Source organism: Gasterosteus aculeatus, chromosome 9, assembly GCF_964276395.1.
Source record: "Gasterosteus aculeatus chromosome 9, fGasAcu3.hap1.1, whole genome shotgun sequence".
Lineage (NCBI taxonomy): Eukaryota > Metazoa > Chordata > Actinopteri > Perciformes > Gasterosteidae > Gasterosteus > Gasterosteus aculeatus.
Window position 1 is genome coordinate 17,952,821 of NC_135696.1, and position 19,254 is coordinate 17,972,074.

General features: G+C 49.4%; 1 protein-coding gene across 8 annotated transcripts in view; it reads left to right on the top strand.

Annotated features, from left to right (window-relative positions):
- fat1a (FAT atypical cadherin 1a) overlaps positions 1-19,254 on the top strand; it is a 61,827-nt gene that overhangs the window by 11,963 nt on the left and 30,610 nt on the right. For all 8 annotated transcript variants that reach the window (XR_005713041.2, XR_005713040.2, XM_040185731.2 and 5 more), the window contains exons 3-5: positions 3,645-3,959; positions 14,593-14,654; positions 18,339-18,668. Coding sequence is in view for 6 of the 8 variants with exons in the window: in XM_040185731.2 (XP_040041665.2) it covers positions 3,645-3,959; positions 14,593-14,654; positions 18,339-18,668 (707 nt within the window). In the remaining 2 variants the exon portion in view is untranslated. The remainder of the gene's footprint in view (positions 1-3,644; positions 3,960-14,592; positions 14,655-18,338; positions 18,669-19,254) is intronic.

The following is a 19,254-nucleotide window of genomic DNA, read 5'->3' on the forward strand; positions in this document are numbered from 1 at the left end:
TCATTAAAACGTCTGCTTGGACTCCTTGAAAAGTGAGATTGCCGTGCCCTTCCCGTCTTTTACTTTTACGTTATTATTCTGAACTCATCAACACTGGCTGTAAAAACCTTAACCCTAACCATACGGAGTTACCGACATTTATTTGAAATTGTCACATGCAAAACATATGAACTACTCAAACCCCAAAGGAATGCAGTGACATTGGTCATTGGTTAATATATTCCCTGGATGTCATAGAAACCCAATTCTTAAGACGGACGATCAGAACTTTAAACTCTAAAAGGTGATGCCATTGATATCCTCCATTACAAACTAAAACAGTCCCTTGTTTCAGTTGGGAAACCAACAAGGAGGATTCAACATTTCACAAATGCAACTTAAGTCCTCAAATTATAAAACTTCTAACATTGGCTACTGACATATTACGATCTTGGGGGGGTGTCACAAACTCCCCAAAACCTTGACACACAAACTTACGTAATTCACAAATAGCCCGTACAACCAAGTCTACAGTGACTCTTTGACAACCTCAACAATATCTTGATGTCATGAGATAGAAGCTTCAGGCAATGCTTGGAATTCACAGTACAACACGCTGCACACCACACTTCAGCTCTTTGAAAGGTTTCAGGCTCCGATGGCAGGAGACCTGACGTCTTTGAATCACAGATCTTGGCTACAGACGTCTCGAAACGTTTGGGACGATGCCATGTGTTTGGTTGCCGGGCAACAGAAAGCTTAGCTCAGGACTCTTTCTATTACATTAGGATCAACAGCGGGAGAGTGGAATTTGAAGCATTTTGCACCGGGTTGTGGAAAAAGAGAAGGGTGGTTTATGTGAGCCTGTGAGCGCGAGGCCTGAGAAGGCTGAGGAATGTGTGGGGGGGGAGGGGGCTCGGCGGAATAACCGGAGGTAGTTCAAAGCAAGCCCCCGTCTTTTTTTTTTTTTTTTCAACTCCGGATTGAACGAGGGGGCCGGCGGCACGTGGCCGCGTGGTCCGGCGCGGCAAGCCCGGATATGAAAGCCTGCGCGAGCCACCGTCTGGATCCCACCGGTGCCGATACTGTATCGTCATCGTATTAAGTGCACCGCTTTGGTTCCGTGGAATTTATTTGTGTCAGTTACGATGTGCAGCGAATAGTTTCAGGCCTTTTCTCCCCCCCCCTCGCCCCCCTCGCCCCCTCTTCAAACTGTGGCCTCACTCTGACAGGAAGTTGTCACTGCAGAACCTCACTGCGTTGATTTAAGCACACTCCCACGTACGGTACCTGCTGGTCTCCGTAATTTGAAATCCTTCTGCTCTCTGAAGGCTCCACTGCACTTTGAAGAACAAAGCCAGAGGGGAAACCGGGAGGGAAAAAAGAAGCGGAAAGCAAATCTGGCAGAGGCTGTTTTTTTTTTCTTCTTCTTTTTTTTTCTTCTTCCATTTCTTGTGGCCTGAGGGCAGGTTTTGCTGCCGCCTTAGCGGGCAGGCGAGGTATACTGGAGGGGTGCGGCTACTAAATTCTTCAGATGAATCCGCCGTTCGCTTTGTTTGGAACCAGTCAGCCGGCTTCCCTTCATTCTCCCTGCCAATTTACACGTTTGCGGTTAAATCGCTCCATTATCCCGTCCCCTTCAGACATAAATATATATTTAAATAAAGTCTAGTGTGCAAATTGGCCTTGACGTCTGGTTTGATAAGGCCAGAATGTGGAGAGTAGCGTCGCCCTCGCAGCTGCAGCATTGTGTTCGTGTGGCAATTTTGGATTTTATTTTTGCGAGCGTTTTGGAGCACGTGCTGCAACGCTCTTGCCTTTGACGTGCAAAAAAAAAAAAAAAAAGAAGAAGTTGGCTGAGTCCCTTTTCTTCGGGGGTCTGGAACTCGCGTCCTCCTGTTGTCCCGTCAACTGTAAGCAGCTGCATTCCTTATTCATGGCTAACCTTTTGCTATTTGTCGTACACGGCCTCTCCCTCATCCAGCAGGGATCCACTCCACATTTTCAGCCCCGATGAGATCATGAATTAGTCAACAATGTGCTGTCTGAGTTCTGAATGACTGCGATCAAAACGCCTGTTGTTGATTTTATTGCACGTCGCCCTTTTCTTTTGCATCCTCGATGTACTCTGGTGGAGAAGTTGTTCTCTCCACTCGGCTTCAGGAGACACCGGGGAGATACCTGCGTTCCCCCTCCGCCTCACTGCCGTCTCTCACGCGCCGCCTCAAGCTAATTCGAGAGAGCTGTAATGATGACTAATGACAAGAGAGGATCCCGGGCCCAGAAAGCTGGGGCGCTTAAGTGAAGCGGGGGGAGCGAACAAATGAGCTCCCCTCCCGTGATGGATTATAGAATTCCTTAAGAAGTCATTTGTGAGTGTTTTTATACTTTTCTTCAGAGAACCTGAGGCAAGAAGTGTGTTTTTTTTCCCGGTGACACTCGTCCGTCGCGGTTCATCGTGTTCAGCGATTCAGACGTGTGTGTGTGTGTGTGTGTGTGTGTGTGTCTGTGTGCGCTGCTTATCTGTGAGTTATAGATCCAGCACGCACAGCCGGTGATGATGCGGGTGTGCCCGTACCATGACTCAGCTTTATTAGTTTCAGAAATGACACGATCAATATGAAGGTCAGAGAGGTGTGGGGGTATGTGGATGTTGCCCTTCTCTCTTGGGCCTTTGGAAATAACGGGGCCTCGCATTGCCAGCTATCCAAACAATATTGTTCCTTTATTAACAGTCCCTCGTTTCAGTTTCCGTTGGTGCCCTTTTAAATATTTGGCTTTTATTCCTCATTTTCTGCAAGCTAACATCACACCCAAGCGTAATCCCTCCCAACACACACACACACACACACACACACACACGCACACTCTCCTCCGGTTGAAATTCACCTAGTGAGCACCTGGTGAGTGCTTGTAAGTGGGCTCGGGCCGGGGATGAAAGGCACTGACGCAAATTCTCTGCCTTGAACTTTGCTGTTGGCGTTTTCCTCAGGAAGAACGTTCCCCGGTGCCTTTCAGTGGCAGGCGTTCAAAGGTCCGAGCCGGTGTCGACAGAAGTTGCGTACGCGGGGGCGAGCGTGGAGATGTGCGTCCCCGAGAGGACGGCGGTGTTTTTTTGTTTGTTTTTTTGTAGAGCAAAGTGATGACGTTGCTTTTTTATGACATTAAAAGGAAACTTGTCGATTTGTAGCTCGGGCCTCCGGTCTTTTGCCCCAGTGCATGGGGACATAATTACACGGAACTTCAACTTTCTTACCGCATCTGCACTCAGACTGTTTTATGCTCCAAACTTGCCCGGTGATTTGCCCCGTCGGCCGTTTCTGACTGACGCGCCGGCCCCATCCCCCACAGCCCCACTTAACCATTGTCTACGTGTGCGAATCACAGGCCTCTGAGAGCTCTGTTGTTTGCTCAGCTGAAGGCCGCGGCCCCCACATGGCAAGTTAAAAAAGAAAAAAACGCTCACCTGCCGGTGAATGTGTAGAGCAGAGCACGTTTCAGTCGATCCGCGCCTTCAAGCCAGCGCTTTTATCCCGACCCAAGCTTCTGGTCTCCTGATGGCTAGAAACCCAAACGTCAGAGGTCACCGACGGTGCAGAAAGCAACGCCAAAATACCCCCAGACTAAAGAGTGTTTCTCCTTCTGCTGTCTCTCCCATCTCTCAGGCGTTATCCGAACACAAGAGCTGCTGGATCACGAGACCACGTCCCACTACTGGCTCACGGTCTACGCCATGGACCGCGGCGTGGTGCCGCTCTCCGCATCGGTGGAGGTCTACGTCCAGGTGCTGGACGTCAACGACAACGCGCCGCAGACCTCGGAGCCCGTCTACTACCCGTCCGTCATGGAGAGCTCCCCGAAGGACGTGTCCATCATCCAGATCAACGCGGTGGATCCGGACGCCAAGGCCAGCGATAAACTCACCTACAGGATCACCAGCGGCAATCCCCAGGGGTTCTTCGCCGTCAACGCCAAGACAGGTGAGGTTGCGGTTGCTGCGACGGGTGTCGATGGCTGGACCTGGCGGTGAATTACGGTGAAATGGAAAACCTTGGATTTGGCTGCTAGCTCCAGATGTTTAAAGATAACTGTTTAAAGCCACACTGCTTGTCTGAATAATGTCTATTGCCTCACATCGCCATGGTAACATCTTATTCTTTTCATACAAGGTGGGATCAATTGGCAGATCTTCACTGATAGATGCATGAACAGACATTTGGCACGAAAGGCCGAATGTATTTGCCCTCGCAGCTTTGTCCAAAGCTATTGATTGTGTAAAAGGCCATGAATCTGCCAAAGTTCGACTGTGTAAAGATTTGTGCTGCTTATTCAATTATCTTTTGAGACTCGGGGCTGGAGTTAGAGATGCACTGTGGCGGAGCGTGCAGGCGGCGAGCTGCCGCTGTGAGGTTCCTGTTTCCGTTCCTGTGAAAGGGAAGAGCAGCGTGAACACCATATTCTATCCCAGGACAGGAGTGGGTTGAGCCCACAGGGGGGTTTTCCACTCTAACACTCTAAAGTGGGTTCTCATATGGTACTCTGCACATGGTGTGATGATTAATATTTCATTTGGTTCCTTTAAAGTTGCAGGAGCCGGCTATGTTTAGTTGGAGAGGAGAGAGAAAACTTGTAGTTACAAAGTGAAGCTCCATGTACATTCAGAGCCTCCCTGTAAATTATCTGATACGTTCCTGTTATACCGGACTTGATTTGAAATAACAGTGGTTCCATTAGGTTGGTCTGTGGTGCAAAATTGTGATCATTGAACATCGGCCATTGATGGAAAATAATTCCACAGATCACAGAAGCCGATTACTGAATAATTGTTTGTCACAAACGGGTGTTTCACTGCGTCAAAGTGCTCACCGGGCAGAAATGAGGAGCGGCCGGTGCAGCAGATGCTCCGCTCTGTGCTCCGCTCTGGACGTGTGTGGTCCCGTTTTCCCAAGGTCGTCACGTCAACAAACTGGAGTTATTTTTGTTGGAAGTGGCAACGTGAATATTTCTGACCAAATAAGGATTCGTCCCGCGGCACGCCTCACGGCAACGGCGGGTACTTTCCCGACCGGACGGGAAAAGAAAGCAAAAATCAAATCTAAAAATCAAAAGATAACCGAAAGAGGGGAAACCTTAGGCGTGCGCTCACACGGGGACGTGTGTTTTATCTGCATGCGTGACGAGATTAGCTTACACACGCCGACGAGAACCGCGTGAGGCTGAAAAAGGAAAGCGCTGTGAAATTGAATATTTATCTTCTGACAAAGCAGTCACACACACAACGCTGTTTGAACAACGTGCTGCGGAGAGAACATCTCCATCATCGCCGGTCTTCCTATCTCCTCTTCTCTCTCTCCCCTTCTGTGAACCGTAACGGGAAAGGAATGTTTACTTTGGGGCAGCTGATCTCGATCTAAATTTGCTTTTGGGATATATTTATATATATTTTTTTTCTTTCACCGCTAAAAGGAATTCATTGTGAGCCATTCTTTGATTCTACTCTGAACATTAGTTAAGTCTTAACGAAGTGCCCGAGGTAAACTTTACAGTGCATTACTTATTCAGACGTTAAGTCTTCTCAGCCCACACGTCTGAAAGTTCCTCCCACTCATCGGGCTGCAGAGGTTTTTTATAAAGCTCATGGACGAATCCGCTGTGGGCAGAGCCGTGGAATTGTATCTTCACATGTTTGTTTGTTATTAAATGTCAGACAGGCGCTCTGAAAAAAAAAAAAAAAAAAGATAACAGGTTGTACAGATGACACTGAAGCGTAGCGATACGAGCCGTTCATGCATATCGAAGCAGTTTAAAAGTTGCATGAGTGGGACATCAGAGCCCCCCGCGTCACGTTCGAGTGGTTTGGACAAAGAAATCTGGAAAAATGAAATCACTGCTCTGCTGCTGTGGTTTCTTCCTCTTCTTCCTCCTCTTTTTTACTTTACGGGTGGAGGTAGACAGGTAAGGAGAAAAGGCGACACGTGCAGCTGCATCCTTGAGGCGACACTGACTTATGCACAGCGCCAGTTAAAACCACAGGAACCGATGCCGTCATTTCCAGATCGAATGTCACAAGGCGAGATTACAAATCCTATATTTTATATAAAAATAAGCCTGATATCTTCCCACGTTATCAACTCAATGTGGCGTTCTCGCCGCATATTACAGGTTTTTGAAAATGTTTAAATTTACTACATGCAAGTCTCTGTAATTACACGTTCTAAAATTGCATTGGAAGCACAGGCCCTTGGCGTATCTACAAAGCTGCGCGGAGGGGCGGGCAGGAGGAAGAGACGCGACGGGCCCCCGTGCTTCGCATGCGGGTTTGCTGGAAAACGTGCACGAGTCCCGAGCTAACCAGCTAGCCCTTCCGTCGCGGGCGCTCCCTCCCAGCAGCACGGCGAGCTTCAAACACATACGAAGGCTTCGCTCGACGCCTTGGGTGGCGTCGGATGCCCTCTTTTTTTATATATATATTTTTTTCTCTCCATCCCCGCACAGACCCTCGTTGGCTCAGTGAAGCCCGGAATGAAAGGCTCAGGCCTAGTTTCTTTCTGCCAAGTAAACAAGTCCCCGCTGTTTTGGCCGTTCTCTGACTTTAGTTTGTCATTAAAGCGCGAGGCCAGCGCTCCTCCTCTCCTGCAGACGCTGTTGCGATCCCGAGGAGAGCCTCGAGAACTCGACGGTTTGATTTGGCCTCGCTTTTGAGGGAGGGGGGGGGGAGTGGGTGGGTGGGGGAATAGAACAGAAGGGGAGACACAAGGCGGAGCCGCGTGGGGCCAAAATAGTGCCAGTCAGCTGCATTTGAATGATCAGTGGATTTAAATAATGATGTTTTTTGGGGGTCTGGACTTTTAAAAAGACAAACGCGCGCTGCGCTGTCGGATGGCGCCGGTCCCGCCCCGCCCACGGACGTGACCGCGGTTGTTTCCGCGTTCCTGTTCCATGAGCTGACCATAAGAGGAAATGGACAGAGATGGATGAAAATGATAATGATGCCATCAACGGACCGCATCAAATTATGGCGGCTTGTCCAGGCGTGCGTTACAGCAAAGCCTGGCAGCTTGTCTGGCCTTGTTGTCGCAGTTCGACGCCAGTTCATCTGAGGTTGTTGACACGCGGTGCCCAGGTTTACTGTGGGAGGGGTGGGTGGGGAGCGGCATCCATGGACCCGGTGAATCACTCCGTCTCCGTTTCTCTGAAATGCTGTGCTTTCACTTCCTGGACTTTGGGCAGCGCAGGGAAGCCGAGCAGAGACCAGTAGTCATAACACGCACACGCACAGGAAGTTTTGTCATAGCTAAGCTAACGAGAGGGAAGAGAGCAAAGATCAGTAGATTATCTTATCTCGCTCAATGCTCATCACTCTACTTCCTTCCTTTGTGTATCGCAGAAGGCGTCTCTTAATTATCCCCGCATTGTCCGCCGGCTCTCCGCGGCGCGGCGTCATTAGTCCGCGCTGACCCGTTTGCCCCCGTGGTGGCGGCGCCCGTCCGTGTTCGTCGGCAGACAGCGCTGTGGCCTCAGCGGACACGAGCACGCCTTCGGGCGGCGGGGCGGGTCTGTACCTGACTGTGCCTGCCCCGCAAATGGCCCACTCCGTTCCAGCGGAGGAAGAACACTTCTTCCGACGGCGTCGGAACAACTCCCGCCCGTCTTTGTTCTTCGCCCGCATTCCCCGAATTAATGTCATCGCTTGGAAAGGAGGGCCGCGGTTAATGCTTTGGCGAGCTCGCTTACCTTCCGAGGGCTGTTGGGTGCATTTGTCAGCCCCAGAGTTGAGTGAAAGGGTACGAGGGAGGGTGGGGGGTGGAAACGCCTCCTCTCGGTTTGAGGTAGAAAACACACACACACACACGCTGGTGTTGTCGGTGGTTTATTGAAGCCCCAACAACTATCAGGGGAAGTGAGATGGGAAATGGATACTTCCAACAACTTCCTGGTGTTTCCGGTAATTGCGGGGGCCAAGCGATTGTTACAGCTCCCAGGAGATTGTGGGAGGGAAAAAGTGGAAATGAAAAATGTCTGATTGTCCTCTTAAAACTTCAAAGAGCGGTCATGGCGGTTTAGCCGGCTGTGCTTCAGCTTAACTGGAGTGTCTTTGAGACACATCCAATGATACGGCATGATTTCTTTTCTTTTTTTTAAATGGCAACTGGGTCTCCAGAGCTTGCCGCACGCCGTCATTGTAGTTCTCCGTATTTTTCATCGTATCTTGATTGATTTCTATCAAGAGGGAGCTCAAGACTCTCACTGTTGCCCCCCCCCCTCCACCCCCACCCCGCCCCCCCAACCTCACCCTCCCGCCACCTGACAAAAAGGATTAGTAAACATTTACTCACGGCTCAATCTTCTGGAAGCGTCGCAGGAGATCCACGATTGATTCAGTGCGAAGCGAAGCCGAACCACCACATGCAGGCGGACCAACCGAGCTGAAAGCAATATATAAAAAAAAAGGCCAACAAACCTTCCTGTGCGAAACTCCGATCTTCTCCTGCCGATTACCATCTTACTGACGTCTGTATTTCATGCTACTGCGTTTTCCTTTTCTTCTTTTAATTCACTAAGGCTAATTTAATTCACCTGCCATTGGGTCATGTGTGAGAATTAAAGATTGTAATGTGGCTACAGCGTAACTACAAGCAAATTATTTAAAGAGAATTTGTGTTTGAATGATTGAGCCGAAGCCTTTTGATTCCACTCTCCACTGTAGTACTTTGTATTCTCAGTAACGAGCACCGTTGCCCTCGGGCCCCCGTTAATACGGGCGTATGCGGCACCTCGTAGGGGCCCGCTCACGGCATAAGTCGGCACAGCGGCTGTCATCTGTGCTTTGTCAATCACAATAACTCTCCAAGCTTCTTTGTGTTTTCCCCAAATACAGTTTACTCCCCCATGGGCATTTTGTTTCTCGGGGTTTTACGTCGTTTAGTGTTTTTGAAAAGGAGAGTTAAGCTGTCGGCGCTAACGGGTCAGCCCGGCCTGCGACGGGACAATAGGCCCTCACAGTTAATTAAAGAGACGTGCTTGTGCCATTGCCTCCCTGTCTTCAAACCGCCTCTCTTTTAATGGAGCGGTTCATACTCCCAACAGAGGAGGTTAAATGCAAGTGGACTTTGGTAACATCCTCCATTTTGGACTCCGCTGCTCGAATGACCGCACTCTAAAGACTCATTGCTTTTGTTCAACCGCACAAGTATGTGGGTCAAAGTCGGCCGAAGTTAGACTCAACGTGTGAGCCACGTTTCTTTATTTTAAGCCGCCGCGACGGACAAAATCCAAGTGAATCTATTTCAAGGAGGGCCGTATGAATGCAGATTGCCACAGACCTTTTTGCTAAGTGGTTTCATCAGACAATGGCAATTATGCGTACGTGATCTTGCTATTCTTCATTATCGGCCCATCCAGGACTCACTAGTCTGCATTTGATTGGCGGATGGTCAATAGTCCAATTGGCCTTGCACTTTAATTCTCGTGACCTGATCACCACTTAAACACTCATGTGGTAAATTGAGAGATGTGAAATCCTACAAGGAATATCCATTTAACATATATAACTATGCAAAAATATGTATCAAAACCAAATTCCTCCCACGCACTCTCCAACTGTAACTGTCATCTGGGCAGATTCCATGGGTGTGTATATCAAACTGTGGCGCCTCAGCTGCCCCATTGCCTCCACGCATCCCGTCCGTTGCACAAAACGCTCCACAACGTCCGCCTCCACCACCTCCCGCGCCTCGCCCGTCCGCTCAGATCACAAATAACCCTCGCGGCTGTGAGGTGCTGAGAGATCCACGTCCGAGTGCAAACACCGCTTCCCCGGCTAAATGCACGCAGCGCGTTTGCATTATCTGACACGACCACGGGCTTGTCACCGCTGTCAACTGGTGTGTGTGTGTTCCTGGGCAACAGGGCAGAACGTCGAGAGGACTTCGCTGCCTTTTTTTAAATGGCACGTCTGGTTTTCACAGCAAGCAGTCAGCAGCTTTTGCTAAGCGAGAAACCGCTGACGATTTGCCCGTCACTTCTCAAGCTCCCACACTCTCTTTGGTTTTCATCTGAGAGTTTAAGTGGCGTCATGAGCGGTGAAAAGCCGGCATCTTTCCCACGGGCTGTTTTTAGGGGTGGGAATCTCTTGGCACCTCACGATTCGATTCAATTCCGATTCAGAGGTCCACGATTCCATTCGATTCCGATTGAGAGGTCAACAATTCGATACTAAACCGATTATCGATTCTAAACTGATTATCGATTTTAAACTGATAAAACGATTATCGATGCATCGCGATTTTCTAAATTTTCTCAAATCTGAGTTTGAGTTTTTTATAAGAGAAAAAAAAAATCTTTGTCACAAATATGATTTTCTATCAACAATGCAAGAACCAATGCAGCTTGCATTTCAACACAATATGAAAGTAGCCTATGTAAAAAAAATATTAAACAGATTCATTTTTCTTTTATTATGGGTAATAAGCAGCATATCCCTGAGACAGAAAATAAGTTATGCTACACAATAATACGCTACTTTATGGCGTTTGCATTTCAACACATTGTACAGCGTTGGTATAGCTGTGTCGGTGAAGTATCGCCGAGAAGGTATTTTGTACTTCGGCTCCAGTGTATTCACCATTCCCCGAAAACCCACGTTCTCCACAACTGAATATGGCCTTAAATCCACTGCAATAAATCTGGCAATGGATTTAGTAATCCGTTTTGCCCTCTCTGAGTTGTGTGGCAGTTGTACCAGTGCCTGTTCAATCGTCACCTGGCTGCCATCAGGAACGGGTGCCGTTTTTCCTCCCAACTCTTGAGTGGTGTCGGGAAATGTGGCTCTGCAGATTTGTTGTATTTCCGAAGTATTTTATTTTACTTCGACAGACCTTACAAATGGTGTAAGTCTTGTCCATCTTGCCGTCAATCTCCTAAAATCCAAAATGCTGCCATACGGCAGCTTTTAAAGAAGCCAGTGCAGGTCGTATACGTCTCCGTTGCAGCCATTTTGGTGCCGCTTCAACTTTGTTTATGAACATTTTCCCCCACCCCTAGTGGTTTTAGACCCGAATGGCAGACAATTCCCATTCAAAAAAGGGGAATCGATAGAGCCGTCTCCGGGCGAACGTTACCTTTTTTAGGGTTAGACATGTTTCAGTCTGCGTTCATTCTTTTTCCCCGCCCTGGAGAGAAATAGCGGGGCATTTAAATGACATTCCTAGCGTGGCGTCATTTCATCGACCACAGTACTAAATGTCTCCCAGACACCCGGCACGTCCCCGATTGTCTGGAGTCAAAAGTGTGTCACACGGACGTGTGCGTGTGTGTGTGTCTGTGTGTCACTGCTGAGCGACTGCCCATCGCCGCGGTAATTCCCGGGTACGAGCCGTCCCGACGACCTCCTGGACTCCTGAACTCCCCGCAGGCCTTCATTTTGGGAGCAGCGGTTGTAGCGCTCGAGGGCCGCCGCTCCGCCGCTGTTGTTTTTCTCCCCCTCTCAAAAACAGCACGGCTGTAATTACTGTCGGCCCGACTCGGCCCACGCCTCGGGACGGCTTTTGTGTTTGTGTTTGTTGTGACAAAGGGCTGCGGGGTCGGACTTCTCTGGTGAGCTCAGGCTTACCGAGTGACTCCTCCGAGTAGAGGTCAGGAGACAGAGACGTACGCGCCTCTTTTCTATTTTCCTGCGACGTCTTAATGAATGAACGGAGCACTTGTGGTGAGCAATCAGTTTAAATAGAAATGGATTTTTTTTTTATTTTAAAGAAGGTTTTTCTGGAAACTAGTTCCAAAAGTGAGCTCAGGGCTTGGATACTAGGCGGGGGCCGCGAGGGTCAGAGGTCAGAGGTCAGTGGTCAGAGGTCGGGCAGCGAGCTGGCGGCATGTCAGACAAAAGCCGTTTTAAAGCACCGAAATGGCATCTGCAGCATTATTCTATTCTGCACGTCTTGAAGTGGATGCCGGTTTCACGCGCCATCAACATTCTAAAATACTAAAACTTCAAAATATGAAAGAGCAGTAAAACGTTGTCGTGGTTCAAACCCGCCGTGCCCCGAAAAACCACTGCGCTGACTATTGTGGGGCTCATCGAAATAATCTGCAACTATTTTAAGAATGAATGAGTGTTTTTGAAGTCGTCTTAGCAGAGAAAACCAGAGACAATGACTCGTTCTGAATTCTCCAGTTTTAAAAATGTATCGGAACAAATAACGTTTACATTTTTTTAATTCATCTGTTAATTGAGAAAATAATTGCAGTACAGAGAGGACCTCGGGACCATGTGATTGGAAGCAGATGCTCACTACATGACCGGTTGTCTGCTGCTAGTGAGACGTGCACAAAGAAGACTCAGTTTGGCAGGAAGGGTCGCCGCCCTGCTGTGAGAGGTCCGGCCCCCCCGCCGCCGCTGAAAGGCACAATTGCGTCTTGGAAGGAGTCCACTATTTATCGAATGCGCGACGGGCCGTTGCACGTGAAATCTGAGCGTGCTCCATCGCCTGGAGGTGTGTCACACCGCGGCGAACTAAGCTCAAATAACTTTTTACCCCCGTTTAGTTTTTTTTCGCTTTACCGCCGTGCACTCTCTGCAAGATTTCCCATCCGCCTTTTCAGCCGGAGGGCAGCGGTGCTAAGTTGCGTCCGGCGGAGGAGCGGACACCCGAACCAAAGCAAACACGGCTCTTCGACGGGCGCATACATGGCTTGACAAAAGGCATCGAGTGACGTGCGTCGCGCCATTGACTCGTCTTCCGGTGCGTCCGCTGCTGCATCCTCACGCTTTGTGGTTCAGCATCTGTTTGTGAAGTGGGACCTCAAACTAAAAGCACATTTCTATTTTTTTGGGGGGGGGGGGTTACTGTTAAGATGGCATTTCGAGCACCGTATCCGTGACGATACCTCTCCGGCTCCCATTTGCAGTGGAATTATAAATCAGGATGACTAGACTCGTGCGGTGAATGCTGTCATCTTTATCCTGCTCCATAATACATGTACGAAGAGCGGAGTTACCTAACACTGCACACGGGGGAGCTTAAAAACATTATCATCCATCAGCTGCGGCTCGGCTAAAGCGCCTGAATAATTAGTCAGCGCGGCCTGTTTTGACGTGGCTCAGCAGAACTATCAGCGGTAATAACGCGACAAACAGTCTGGTTTGGTTTGGTTTATTCCGCTTCTCTCTCTCGCCCACCCGACCCAACTGGGCTTGCAGCGCCTCTCGTCCGGTTCCTCTCGATGCTCGACGCGGCCGATCGGGCCGGACCGCACGCAGCTTTGGCGCAGAAATGTACGAGTGCTACACCTGCGAGCCGCGGGAAAAGCCCGGGTCGTCTCTTTTAAACGCGTGCCGGAGGGGCATTAACGTGCAGCCACGTTAGGTGAACCGACAGGAAGGGTAGTTTCTACCCCCCCCCCCGACCGAATATCTGAAGGCCGACATCTCTGCAGCTCACTGCGGAGATTAAATAAAGCTTAAGGAGGAAGGGAAGAAGGAGCGGAGCAAAAGCGCCCTCGCTCATGTGCCTCAATTGCAGTGCTGAGGGAGGGATATTTCAGGACCCGTTGGTTGTGGCCTGCTATTCTCGTTGCAGGCATATGCGCCATTGATGGGTTTGGGTTTCGGAAATCCTTTGCTTTCTGCTAATCAGGCGCGCTGTGGCGAGCACGCAGCCCTGGTACGGTTGCAGTTGGCAGGTCTACTCTCCACTCAGAGACTCTGCAAAGTTGCAATTAAATTGGTAGTGAGAACAGCACGCTGCTTATAACGCAGCCATGTAACGATAACACCCCCCCCCCCCTCCTCCCCCTCGCCTCTCTCCCTTTTTTCTTCCCTTGTGTGTGAATTCCCTTTCAAATGGGATCAGCCAGGAGCTTAAGACTCCAAACTTGTTTTATTTTTCTAGCTTTTGTTTTTTCCTCGAACCCGGGTTTAACACAGTCCCATCTGCGTGATTTACGGTAGAACGCCAGCGCTCCCACTTAAAAACTAACGACAGAAACCCAGAAAAAGACCCTTGAAGCACTTCAACCTCTTTTCTGGGGGATTCCGAAGAGCGGTCGAGGCCGCCGTCTGACCGGCTCTGTATTTATTCAGCTTGTGGAAGAATTAAAGGCGGGGTGTCGAGGCCCGTGCTGCTGTTTGGACACTAATCGCAGACCTTTGTGATATTTCACGTGTGCGAGGCAGCGTGGTGGGATGTCTGGCGACGGGGTGGGACCCAAAAAAACTGGGAAAATATACAGGGGAGAGCAGTCCTCCGCATGCAAGCTCGTGCCCTGTGGGTGACTGGCGGGGGAGCCAGAGGGGCTCCGATGATGTCACCCAGCAATGAGTATTATTCATCAAATTCTGCTTGTACGGTTGTACTTTGTACTGAATGTTTCCCTTTGGCTGAAAAATGATTAAGGCCACCGCGTAGCCAGTGTTTGTGCTGAGCGGGACATTTCAGGGCTGGCGTCTAACCTTCGTCAAAAACATCCTTGGAGTTTCTACTTTTTATTCACCCGTCAGCCTCCGGTCACGCTTTCAAGGCTTCATATGAAAACCACAGAAACTGAACTGCACTCGTCCTTCCATGTGAACAATTCGAAATAGTTTTCATACTACTCGTTGTTTGTCTTCAACAGGTCTGGTCACAACCACGTCAAGGAAACTGGACAGGGAGCAACAAGATGAGCACATTCTAGAGGTAAGCTTCTTTTTATTTTGCCAATTGTTGGATTTGAATGAAGTAGGTGGACGGATCGGGGGGGGTCATCGTCTCTCATGTGCGCGTCCGGCCCGCTGAGCGCCGGCGAGTCTCCTCGTGTGTGCAGGGGAGGTTCTTTTTGGAACGATCCCCCCCCCCCCCCCCCCCCGCCCCGGATGGGGTCGGAAGGAGAGGTGGGAGGCGTGTGGGAGATCCTGCTGACTGCTCCTTTGTTCTTTCCCACTGTTCCGCCTCGTGGACGGAGCAAGCCGGGGCAGGAAGCCGTCGAACAAACCGTCGGCCCGATGTCTAAACATGCGGGTTTTAATTGAGCCGGGCGCCGTTCATCTCCCGGTGCCTCGCTCCCTTCCTCCTCCCCCCCCCCACAGCGCCGGGGGTTGATAATAGACGTTTTAATTGTGTTCCCGGTGCTGACGGCGAGTAGATTGGACTCCTTTTTAATTATTGTTAGAACATTTCGGTGATCACTGGGTGACGGTTAATGCTGCCGCGTCCGGCGCCAGAGCTGCATGATGGGACTGAGAGTAAATGATAGGGATGAAAGTGGAGACAGTGTCACTTTAAGGATGCATTTTGCTGGTGAATTGATGAAATGGTGTGGTTAGGTAGTATTGGGTGTCAGGACGAGGTCCCCATAAAGAGACAAAGCCCCTCTAGTTTCGGTCTAGACGTAGAGATGCTACTTCCAACATGTGGTCGAAAGCTGTTGAAGCCCTGGCTTGGAATTCAAAGTCTTTGTATATGAAAAGAAAAAAAGAAATCCCATCTAAGCAAAGTTAAGCTAACAGATTTTGTTCATTTGACAAAATGCCCACAGACAGATATTTAATAACCACATTAAACACTTTCGATATAGTTAAGTTATACAGAATTCCACCCGCACATTCTCCTCACGTTAATATTCACGTTTATTACTCAAACTGGATTTGAGATACTGTGATGCACAAAGAACCAATTGTTTCTTTGAGAAAATGAACTAATGAAAGATCTCCCATGTGAATGTGAATTGGAGGGACACTTTAAAGCAGGTCGTTTATGACCTAAACATGTAGGACGTGGCTGAGTGATCACAGCCTGTGAAAGAGATGTGTAACCATGGCGACTTCAGAGGTTTGCTCGCGTTGTTCACTGGTTATCCGGGATCCAGCAGGAAGCTCTTTATTGGAGCCAAAGATTCGCAGAGCGGCTCAGACCCCTAAACCTTACCCTTTGCCCTCCACACACACACACACACACACACACACACACACACTCACCTCACTGTGTCCTCGGGGCAGCTAATGGCAGCGTAATCATGACTCAGAGGAGTGCAGCCGAGTGAGCCGACCGGGTGCCGGCAGAACAAATCAAGAGCCAAACTCCCGACCAGCGCAGGAGGTTTTGTACCAGCTTGTTGTGGGAGAAGAAACAAAAACATGTGGGGCCATGTGGAACATGTGGAGCAATTAGGGTGGGGGGCTGTGTCAGCATTGTTTGCACCAAATGCCGAGAGGAGGTGGAGGGAGCACAGGAGGGAGGGGGGGCTTTGGCTTTTATGAGGAGAAGGATGGGGGTTGGTAGTCGTCGTATGCCTGTGTGTGTGTGTGTGTGTGTGTGTGTGTGTGTGTGTGTGAAGCAGAGACAGAGAGCTAAAGGCAGAAAGGCAGTGGGGGAATTTGAGAAATGGCAAAGCTGCTCCTGTTGGTCTGAGTGTGGGCTCTGGCTGCTGGATGATAGCAGCCCCCTCCCCCACCTCCCCCGTCCCGGGAAGGAGGGGGGAGGCAGGGTAGATAGAAAGAGTGGGACATGCCAGGACATGCTTAGGATTCAGGTCTGGGATTTGTGACTGAGAACATTATAAAATCAGAAGTGAACGGGCTGTCTGGAGCGTATCCCAGCATGCAGTTGGGCGCAGACGCGGCGGCGTACCGGGCCGGGTCGCGGGGCTGGTCGGTTAGACAAGGAAACTAGATCCTACTTGTCTTGTTTTTCTGATTCATCATTAAAACTTTTGTTTTGTCCAAAAGACACACTGAGCAGAAACGCTTTCATTTCTGCAAAAAAAGGTCCTGCAGCGGAAACAGCAGGAATATTGTTACAAGGAGAGAAAAAAAAACTTCCCGTCTCTATGGAATTTAGTAGTTGTTGCAAAAAACAATAAAAGAGGGAGTCACTCCGTGGAAACAGGAAACCAATGAGAGATTAATTTTTACAGCGACCGCGTGACACACAGTCAATCTTCTGAGGCTCTCTTGGCTAACGTTGCAACGACACGTGACTCCCGCCGGTGTAACTGTGACTGATTATCAAACAAAAAGACAGACGCGTCATTCACACTCGCTGGCGTTATGATGCTGTGTGTGTGTGTGCGTGAGTAACGGAAAAGGCCTCCCTCCGTAAACAAAGTGCCCTTTCCAGGTATTTGGTGTAATGAGGGATATCAGGCGGATCGCGATGTGCGGCGCGGGACGGGCGCCATGTCCAACACAACACATCCTTCCCCGAGAGACACACACACACACACACTTAGGTTTCTCATCATCCCATTGAATTAATTCTGCTCGTGCAAACAGCGCGGACAGCTGCAGACGCCGCGAGGAAAAAACAAAAAACGCATTACCTCAGTAATTGAAACCATAGCGGCAAATGGCGCGCGGCCGGCCCCGGACTCCCGACGCTTTTCACCGAAGCATTTAGCAGATGGTTTTAAATGACTGTGACATTTGTCCTGCCCTTCCAACGCTGTTTATTTTCGAGCCCCATTTTCCAGAGACTGGATGGAAATCGGGTTTGTTTAGGTCAGCTGGTGCCTCATTTTTTTTTCTTTTTCTTTTGATTAAACTCGCTCAAACGGCGCGCTCGAATGTCCAGAGACGCGTCGGGGGAGTAAATGGCGGCGCGGATCGCGAGGCTCGGGCCTCGACTCAAATCGAGGCCCAATTAACGATTCAGCTTGACAGCGTGTTTGAAAGTACTTAATATAAAAGTTTTCATGTTTATTAGCGACGCCAAATCTTCGCTTTCAGTCGAGTCGTGTTTACCTGAATACACCGACAAAAGTGGCTCCCGTTTTTTTCTGCTCATTTTAATGGGCCCATTCGAGGAGCTCTGCTAATTAATACCTGGTACTGAATGGTACCCGAGTTTGTTATTGTGCCCCAAAATGATAAGTGCTTGTTACTTTTAGCAAAGCACAAATAGCAGATTGAATCTGGCAAAGACAAACAACTCTTTCACTTACTCTTTCAGTCAAGCGGTTCAGAGGACCTCACTACAAACAATTGTATTCATCAGCGGTTTACAAAACAAGGACCAAAGTAACGATCAACCGGTCAAGCCGGGGCATCAACCCTCTTATCAATCCGCACTGCTGAACCCTCTCGCGGGCTCTGGAAGCCCCACTAGTTTCACGCTGCTCTGTGAATCCGACCTGCCAAAGTGGTTTCAACCAAATAACAACCATCGGACCAACGGAACGGAATCGCTGCTATTTGAGACGCGCAGCAGTGATGGAAATAGAAGAAAAACAGAAAACCGTAAAATGTTCCTGCTGGAGAGTTTCGCCTTAGAAGCCTCATAGATTAGTATTAGTGGTTCTAGTAGTTTATAGCATCTCACTGGATCATTGCTTTCTTCTTCTTCTTCTCCCGTTCTGAAGTTCTCTCTCTCTCCCCCCACCCTCAGATCACGGTCACCGACCAGGGCGTTCCCGCCAAATCCACCACCGTCCGCGTCATCGTGCGAGTCCTCGACGAGAACGACAACAGGCCGTTGTTCCTGGAGAAGATCTACAAGATCAAGCTGCCGGAGCGGGAGAAGCCGGAGAAGGAGAGGGCCGCGAAGAGGGACCCGGTGTACCGGGTCATCGCTTCGGACCGGGACCAAGGGGCCAACGCCGAGATCTCGTACAGCATCGAGGACGGGGACGACAACGGGAAGTTCTTCATCGAGCCAAAAACCGGCCTGGTGTCTTCAAAGAAGTTCTCTTCTGCCGGGGAGTACGACATACTCACAGTGAGTGTCTGTTCCCTTTTGCCCCCCCCCTCAGCCTGATGCTCTCTTAGTGAGCAATAAATGTTTACAGCGGATGGCTGTTTGTTGCTTTACGACAGTATTCCCCTCGTTTCCTCAAGTTTTCTGAACCCTCTCCTCCCTCGCCTTGTTTAACTGCTCCTCGTTTTTTGAATACGGTGTTTGTTTATGAAAAAGCACTAGAAAAAGTCGCTGTAAGGGAAATTCAAATCAAATTGGTCCACCCACATGATGTCGGTCCAGACGTTTAGGAGGAAAGTACTTGCAGAAAGCAAAAAAGGGGAAGCATGTTCCAGATTTACCCGTCAATCTTCCTCCTAGGAGGCAAAAATAAAGAATTTCCCTCGTGTCTAGGCATCAATGTTGGCTGTGAGAACTACCGAGGTGATACTTGAGATTTTATGTGCCCACAAATCCAAAGTTGTGTGTGCAAGACGACAGCTTGCAGTAATTGAACTCCGCACAAAAGGTCGAATCACAAAAGAAAACCAGACAAAAAGGTGTATTGTTATTCAAGATGCAGCGTTTTCCTGCACTTGGGACGACTCAGAATACAGAATGGAACACA